Below are 8,343 nucleotides of genomic sequence, written 5' to 3' on the forward strand. Positions count from 1 at the left end.
GGTTAAATAAACCCCTCTGTGACTGTCTTGCCCCTCTGTTGAAAAATGCTGCCAGATCTATGCAGAGAAAATTCTCAGCTTTGGCAGTATAAAGAGAAACCATAGACAAACCAGTTATGTCCAGGCGCCGCAGCACAAACTCTATAATCGGCTATGTATAATCTTTTATTTAAAGGACTATTAAATAATCCAAAAGATTTTACATTATCGGAACGTTGTTCGATCTAGTGAAACCCAAGTTAACGAACTTTTTGCGTAAAGCTTGTTTTCCACTAGCGCGCGTCATAATGTTATTTTCTTTACGCGCCAGTGGAAAACAAGCTTTACGCAAAAAGTGAAAATAATCTAGACTACGTACCCTAGATTGGAAATGCGGCGAGATTCCTACGGGCTCCCGTCTAACCACGGACTGTAAATTTTAGAGGACGAGTAAAGCGTTGCCTTTCCCTGTAGAATTTTGGTTTCCCCGTGCATCAATCACTTCGAAATAGAGAGAGAGAGTCGGTCAAGGTCATTTGTACCAGGCATAGAGCTAGTCCCCCCCCCACGCATGTTATCTGGAAATCTGGCCGACCGAAATACAAGCGCTTTAGTTAATGACCTTGAGCGACTTCCGTCAGCCTGATCGGTGAACGAGGCGTAAAATACCTCGGGAATACCGGTCCTCTAAAATTTACAGTCCGTGGTCTAACCATGCGATTCCCTAGTTGCGGGGGGTAATGTATTAGCGTGGGGGTAAAAAGTCTGAAAAATTCAGTTCGTTTCAGTTTTTAAATCTCGTATTTGCGGTCGTTGCTGGCTGCTGGCACAGCCTGGCAGTCTAAACAAAAAAAATCGGGACTGGAGGACGAGGCCCGAGCCCCGAGGGTTCGACCAAGTTTGATTTGAAGCGTAAATTTTCTTTATTTTACTGATTGGATTTCAAAGGTATTTGTTTTATTAAACTAAGGTTTATTTTATTTTACCAAGGTGTAAATTAAATATGGGAAAATTTTGCCAATTCAAGAGTTGTAAGAACTATCACAAGTCATCTTTAATCATAAGTTGGGTTAAATTGAAATTTTATCGAAGTTTGTAAATATGGACAAGTAATGGAATGCTTCATTTGTCATCATTTTTATTGGATTTGCCTTAATGTTTTCTAAGCGAAGCTGTTTAAAAAGAATATAGAAAAACATTTGAAATTAAGCATTTAAAACTAATTTTTACAAAAGGTAAATCAGGAGATTCAATCTCTTCATTGGCAAAAATATTAATTTTGAAGCGTTTTTTAAAGTTTACCCCTGAAATTATATTTAAAACAAACAATTTATGACTACATCGATGATAATTAAAATTGTAATACTAACCATTCGGCTTTTTAGATTTGGGTTGTTTCTTTTGACAATAAGCGTGATACATTTTTAGCCCGAGGCCCGAACGAGGTCCAGATACCGAAGCAGACGAACCCGCTGAAACTTTTCAGACTAAACTTCCACCCCTACCTCTCCCACTAGGGAATCGCATGAGACAACGCATTTCGCGTACGTTTCTTCCCCTGCTGAGAGTGAAGTAAAGAGAATCCCCCGTTAATCCTCCGAAGTCGTTTGAGATAATCAGATCTTTAAGACCCTGAAGTGAGAAACCGATCCCTCTAAGTCAATCGCAACGTATAAACTTTCCCTCGACCTCCTTCTCCTGGGTCGAAATAACTAACCGTAGTGAAGCATTCCTCCGATAGCCTATTCAAGTTTGAGTTCAGAGAAAGTAGCCCCTAACTCCCTCTACTTTCGGAAGTTGGAGTGCCGCGTAAATCAGTGGCGTAGCGAATTGACGTGGGGTCGAGGGTTGAACGTGAAAAAGCCCCCCCCCCCTATGTGTTTTTAAAACCCACCCATAAAGGTCAACTTAAAAAAGTTCAGACTATTACTAAGTTCTAAACGTTTCAGATTTTAGGTGCCTAATAAAAATCAGTGAAACTTCCGTCAGCACCCCCCCCCCTTGAAATTTTCCCTCAAAACCCCCTCTGAGATGAAATCCTGGATACGCCCTTGGTTGGGATTGGACGCTTCAATAAAAGATACTCGGTTTCTACTCCCCTCTCCAAATTCATCTGGGAAGGAGCTTTTCCGGTCGGTCGGTTAAACGGTTAGAATGGCTAGCCAAAAGTCATATTTAAGCCAATTTGAGACGCGTTTTTGCCCTCATGAGAATTTTGCGTCAGATAAGAAACGCGTCGGCTCACGTTTATAAGGAAGTAAAAGGAACATATTAATGTTAATTTTCGATAATATATTTTAAGGTAAAATATATAATGTTACTAGAACTAAGTATAAGAAGGTAATATTATTATTATTATTATCATCCTCTTATGGTATATATAATGTTACTAAAACTAAGTATAAGAAGGTAATATTATTATTATTATCATCCTCTTATGGTATAAATAATTAAAATAATATGTAATATTTTTATAATACCGGGTAATTTTAAAGCTTCTTATGGAGGCAGAGTTAATTCATTTCGTATAAAATTATCTTTTGGAAAAAGATGAAAACTCATTCCTTTAGAACTATACATATTACTTTTGCAGTACGGTATGCAACAAGTGTTTCCTTTTAACCAGGTAACTTTTTTGGCATGTTAAGGCTTAGCAAAAAAACGGTGTTACGTTCGAGAAAGTTTCCAGCTTTCTAATATTTCAACCAGCACTATATAAATAATAACTTATGGGTCCTGGCTTTCGGAAATATTACTTATTGGCAATTTCTGGGAAGATGTTTTATTTAAGCGCCTATTAGGACTTCGGATTTCTGTATTTCGCGAAACAAGTTTTGGCGTGACTGCCGTCTGCTCTAAAATGACGAGAATACTTTATTATTCTACCCGTGTGGCCATCTATCGCGTTTGCCATAAAAAAGATTTAAGATCACCACATCAAAAAGCGGATGGCGCCACGGGTCGAATGATAAAGTTTTCTGACTTTTCTCGTTATTTTAGAGCAGACAGAACATTGGTTATTTTCAAAACTTGTTTCGCAGGGAGTAGATTTGATTGGATCTCTAGAGTCTAGATTAATATTCCCAACTTAATGGCTAAACCTACCGCTTTGAAATTCATAGGCCGTTAAAGGCATTTATTTTTTAATTATAAGCTTTTATTTTAAATGAAATTATGGAATAATTGAAATAATTATTTTTACCCTAATGTTTTTGCCACTGGCAGCGATTCCCACCCGGGCCACCTCTTCTTGTTCGCGATCGCGATGGGGCCCCCAAAAGGTCGGGTGCCCAGGGAAAACTGTCTAGCAAACCCCGTGTACGATACGCCACTGCCCCAAATAATAGCCAATCCTGATTTGTCTAAGTGTTAGTGTTAATGTATATTATTTTATGTATGTCAATAAAGAGTTGTTTTATATCAAATTTCCATTGAGAATCCTTTTTCAGTTATTACCAAACAAAACGCTCCGGTATAAAAATGTCGTGCGCTAATCTCCGAGCGGTATTAAAATCTACAGACTATACCGGTGAAGGACTGAAGGTATATTATGTGGCAAAGAGACGTAATTAATTCATGAGGAACTTGAGCCAGTAGTGCGTATGCCTCTTAAAAAGTTTTTGTCTGCATGTTAGTTAGGTCAATTAACCAATATAGGCATAATTACTGGAGTTGAAACTGGTAAGCTTTTACATTGGTCCACTCTCTAAAATTTAAGAATTCAATCAATTAATAAATTACAGTCCCAGGGATCATTTAATAAATAAATTGGTCCCATAAATTAAACACCACTTATTTCCGAGCTTGGTTGAGCGGCGAAATTAATCACATAACTTAACGGAAAGCACATTCCTATCTCCTAAAAATTAAAACGAAATATGGCTCCTTTGGAAATTTAGTTCACTGTGGTTTAGGAATGTGTCGCTAAGGAGGGACGGTGAAGTTGGGTAAGCCAACATTGGCAGTTTCCCGCGCAAACCAGAAGAGTAGTTCATTTCGTAACTATACGTAAAGTATACGGTTTTGTCATTATTCATTGGAAATTTTCAGGGTACAACGTACAAAATATACCTAATATCGGTAAGTAGGAATTTATAATTCTAAAGCCCCATTTTCAATCACGATTTTTCCGAACAAAAATCACGATTTTGCGTCAAAACCAACCCCAAGAAGCTTCTCTATCGGCTTTTTTGTCACGAGAAACAGATATCTAAATGGATTTGATATAGGATTATTTTGAAATAAATGCGCGTAAAAAAAGCAAAAGCGAAAAGCCTGAAATTTATCGTAATTGATAACGGGGCTTCCGACATCTAAAATGGATAATTATTTATATCTATTTGAGCCCAAAATTGTAGAGACTAATTTAATTACAAGAAAAAAATATGATAAAATATAAAAAAATTACTTAATACGTTGATAATATGATTTATTGGAAGAAAGGTATAACAGGACTTATAACGTTTTCAAAATTGAGATTTTGTTGTTTGGACTATACTAAACAAACTATATTGCCAAATAGTTTATAAAATGTACCCAACATTTAGATTTTCAATGTTCCTGGAATTTCATTGATTTTAGGAAGAATTTTTGAGTGGAAATACTACTAAAATCATTTTATTTGTATTTAGTCAAAATCTATTTAACGTTGCCTTAGTAGGTTTTTTTGGGCCACCCTTTGAATACCAGAATAAGGAGATTTTACTTTCTCGTAAGGCATATTTCATATACTTCTGCTGTCAACGATTTCTACTTTCATTTAGACATTTTGAAAATGAATTACGACGAAACCGAAAGAGCCGCCTTGGGAAGGAAAGCCTCTCTCGGCGAGTTGTACGACCTTTACAACGACCGATTCACCCGACAGTCCGTCTTTTCGCCAACAGTAGAACCCGACACCTTGAGAGTCTTGACGAAATTCAATTCCGACCACCAAACGTACGCGAGTCTCTATGACAAACTGTTCTCATTATCGAAACCGCTCAAAATTCCTCCAGATCAACTATACGGCCTTCTCTTTGAATGCCACCAAGATGGTCTGAACGGTTACGAAAGCATCGTAGGATGGGAGACATCCGCCACCATACTCATCAAAGGGACATTCGTTCTAAGACATTGCGCCTTCGAAGAGAAGATCGACTTCTCAAGGCTTGAACAGACGGTGAACATAAAGGACACGGTGGGTTCCGATTTAAGTCGAGGCACTCACGCGGTCAGTGGCGTCACGTGGGGCGGACATCTTATCGTGACTTTCACGTGTCGAATTCTTAACGCGTTGGAACGAGAATCAGCTTCTTTTATGATGAAGAACCTCGTTAAGGATTTTGAGGGATGCGTGTCGAATTCAACGTCTTTCAGAGCGGGAATTGAACGATACAGACACCTAAATGATTTAGCGATACAGGTGGACGGCGATATCGATTCAAGCGTGACCATTAACAGTCTGGAAGAATTGTCCGACGACTTTCCAACGCTTATAAAGCAACTAGTCAAGCACCCACGGCCCTTGAAGTACACCTTGTATCCGGTCCTAAAGCTATCGAATCTTCGCTGTTCGGAGCTCGACGTGAGACCATTTTTTCCTTTGTTGGGTTTCCAAATCAGAGAATTGGAGGACTACTTTTTCGAGATGATTCGAATCGTACTGGATTTTGAAGCTTACATCGAACAAGTGAAACGAAAACGCCCCAACTGCCCCGACATTGGCCAAATGATCTCGAATAAAGAAAAAGCTATTGCGTCATTGCAGAAACAGAGAGAGCTAGTGAAAACCGCAGTTACCGGCCACAGAAATGGCCTCTCCTATTTCACTCAACGCCTTTGGCAAAAAATACAAGGCCGTTTGACCGTTGAGAAATTCGTGGAGGTCCTTAAGAAGCCACGTGGAAATCCGGAAAATGAAAGTGGTTCAGATTCGGGAAAGGAACGCGGCTCGCAGACAGGAAAGGTAAATTGTTCAGAGTCAAGTACGGAATGCGGTTCTGGATCACGTAAGGTAAACGGGTCATGATTGTTCACTGACGGGAAATAAAACATATTCAGAGTCAGGAATGGAAAGTGGTTCATAACCTGAAAACGAAAATTGTCTAGACTAATGATTCGGAAGAGGGACATGAAATCTGTTAACAAAGACTGACCATTTCACCAAGACCATTTAAATAGCGTTCTTTTCTCATAAATTTTGATTTTGTTAAATTGTTTAAAATATCATTTAAACTATTCGAATATTTTGGTTTATTTTGAAAGCATTTTTCTTCCATTGTAAAAGTGTTTTAAATTATAAATATTTCGGGATACTAATTAATACATAACAGTTTTTATTGGATATAAAATTAATTTTATAACTTAACGAAAGTTATAACAAGTATTTAAAAGTGTTATAATTTTTTTAGTATAGGAACTCCATATTTAATTACCTGCAAAAGTTGAAAAATGTTTCACCGTCCATTTTATTACAGTTTTTTAAAGATTTCCTGACCAGCGTTTTAACACGCTTTATTTAAAAAGAAGAAGATGGTGTTACACAACAATAGGGCACTTTCCTACTTATCGCATAACGACGTATTACGCGCGCTCAGTGTCACGTGTTAATTGTAATGCACCACGGAGCGCTATTATTAAGTGTGAAATCCTCTTAGTGTTGTGTAACGACATCTTCAGCATGGTCTGAGAAAAAGTCTTCCTCACTAGTAACGAAGTTACATGTATGTGTTGATTTAACACTTCTCATTTCTTAATAGAAAGTGCTTACTTATTTTCAATATCTTCAAAACGTCGAAGATTTTCTTTCAGTGGATAATTTTTGTGATTTTTTAAAACAAAAATTGTATGTATCCAAAATGGTTTACAATGTCTTTTTATGATATAAATTACCATATGCGCACTTTTTGTATATGTATTTTGTGCGTGCGTTTTTAGAAAAATAAACTATTGTCTGGTTTTTGCAAAAGATATTTTACTAAACAAATTTCAACTGTAGAGCCAAGGATGCATTAATTTATATTTATTCAGGATGAGTATGTTAATTTATATTTATTCAGGATGAGTTTGTTAATTTATATTTATTCAGGATGAGTAAGTTAATTTATATTTATTCAGGATGAGTATGTTAATTTATATTTATTCCGGATGAGTATGTTAATTTATATTTATTCCGGATGAGTATGTTAATTTATATTTATTACGGATGAGTTTGTTAATTTATATTTATTCCGGATGAGTATGTTTGATCCTCTGGTATCATGATCGACTTTTCCACTGGAACGAGAGGGGGAGTAAAAACGTCACCCGCGGCGTGTGCTTTAATCGTGTTGGAATGCGTAAGTTTTAGATAACCAATGAGCTACCGGGGTGATATATTTTGGTTAGGGGGAAGAGATTAGAGATTGATGGTGTTTATGAGCAACGCCAAAATTTGTCTCAACGTTGTCATTCTCCTAAAGTATAAATAAATACGTTCTTGGTTGATCATTCTCCTTCAGCGTGTCGCTCATTTGCACATACGGGTAGTTAATCGCAAAGTCTAATAATAGTCACAACAACCAGCTAGGCCAATACCGTAGGCACCACCCTAGACCAGTGGCGTAGCCAGGATTTTGTTTCGGGGGGGACACCCCATTGAAAAAAAATAAAAATATTTGTACGTACGACCATACGTTTCGGGGGGCATGTGCCCCCTGTGCCCCCTGGCTACGCCACTGCCCTAGACCCAAGTCATCTTGCGACTTGGTGCATTTCGGTACAAATATAGGAAGAAGGTATGGAATAGATGTGTGAAAATACAATTTGTTTAAAATACCAGCGACACGCTATTTCAAATATCACCTCGATCGCGTTTTATAAGTTGATAAATTATCTAATAAACATGAATAACGTTATATTTAACTATTAAAAACACGTTCCAAAATGATTATTTCCGTTTCGGTATCATAAAAATTAACGCCATGAAGTGAAAATCTTGGACGATGAATATAAAGTTCAACGAAATTCAAAAATTTCCTTTCAAAACTATTACACTAATATCAAAATAAAGTAGCTTTAAGCATTTTGATCACGGTCGCCCTTCCCTTACATTATCAGGGTTACGCAGGGCCGTCTTTAACCTATTGGAGTCAATGGAAACATTAGGATAATGGGGCCCCTATGACCTTGACTGAGCAATATTTTGTTAGAATAAATTTTTTCGAAATAAATATCGGTTATCGTTTAATGATCTGGCAGGAACTAGGGGGCCCCAATCGATTGCGCGGCCCTGGGCACGTGCCCAGAGTCCCCAGTGGGAAAGAGGGGCCTGGGGTTACGAATAACTTTGATGTTATAATGGCAAAATTTTCGCGTAACCAGGAGGGTGACGAACTCCTGTAA

At 37.6% G+C, this 8,343-nt stretch overlaps 1 protein-coding gene across 2 annotated transcripts; it reads left to right on the top strand.

Annotated features, from left to right (window-relative positions):
- The first annotated feature begins 3,865 nt into the window (after window positions 1–3,865).
- On the top strand, window positions 3,866–6,275 carry LOC149945778 (uncharacterized). Of its 2 annotated transcripts, XM_090175319.1 has the most exons (3): window positions 3,866–4,059; window positions 4,743–5,926; window positions 6,022–6,275. In XM_090175319.1, the coding sequence occupies exons 2-3, from the start codon at window positions 4,754–4,756 to the stop codon at window positions 6,067–6,069; spliced, it is 1,221 nt and encodes a 406-aa protein (XP_090031445.1). In that variant the 5' UTR covers window positions 3,866–4,059; window positions 4,743–4,753; the 3' UTR covers window positions 6,070–6,275. The 2 variants fall into 2 exon arrangements, with proteins under 2 accessions (XP_090031445.1, XP_090031443.1); XM_090175317.1 differs by having other exon boundaries at window positions 4,743–6,275.
- Window positions 6,276–8,343: the final 2,068 nt, after the last annotated feature.

The sequence above is a fragment of the Leiobunum rupestre genome, chromosome 5 (genome assembly GCF_980474605.1).
Source record: "Leiobunum rupestre chromosome 5, qqLeiRupe1.1.hap1, whole genome shotgun sequence".
In the NCBI taxonomy this organism is placed as follows: Eukaryota; Metazoa; Arthropoda; class Arachnida; order Opiliones; family Sclerosomatidae; genus Leiobunum; species Leiobunum rupestre.

Coding starts and splice junctions, on each gene's coding strand:
- LOC149945778 (XM_090175317.1), top strand. CDS start 4,754: ATGAATTACGACGAAACCGAAAGAGCCGCCTTGGGAAGGAAAGCCTCT.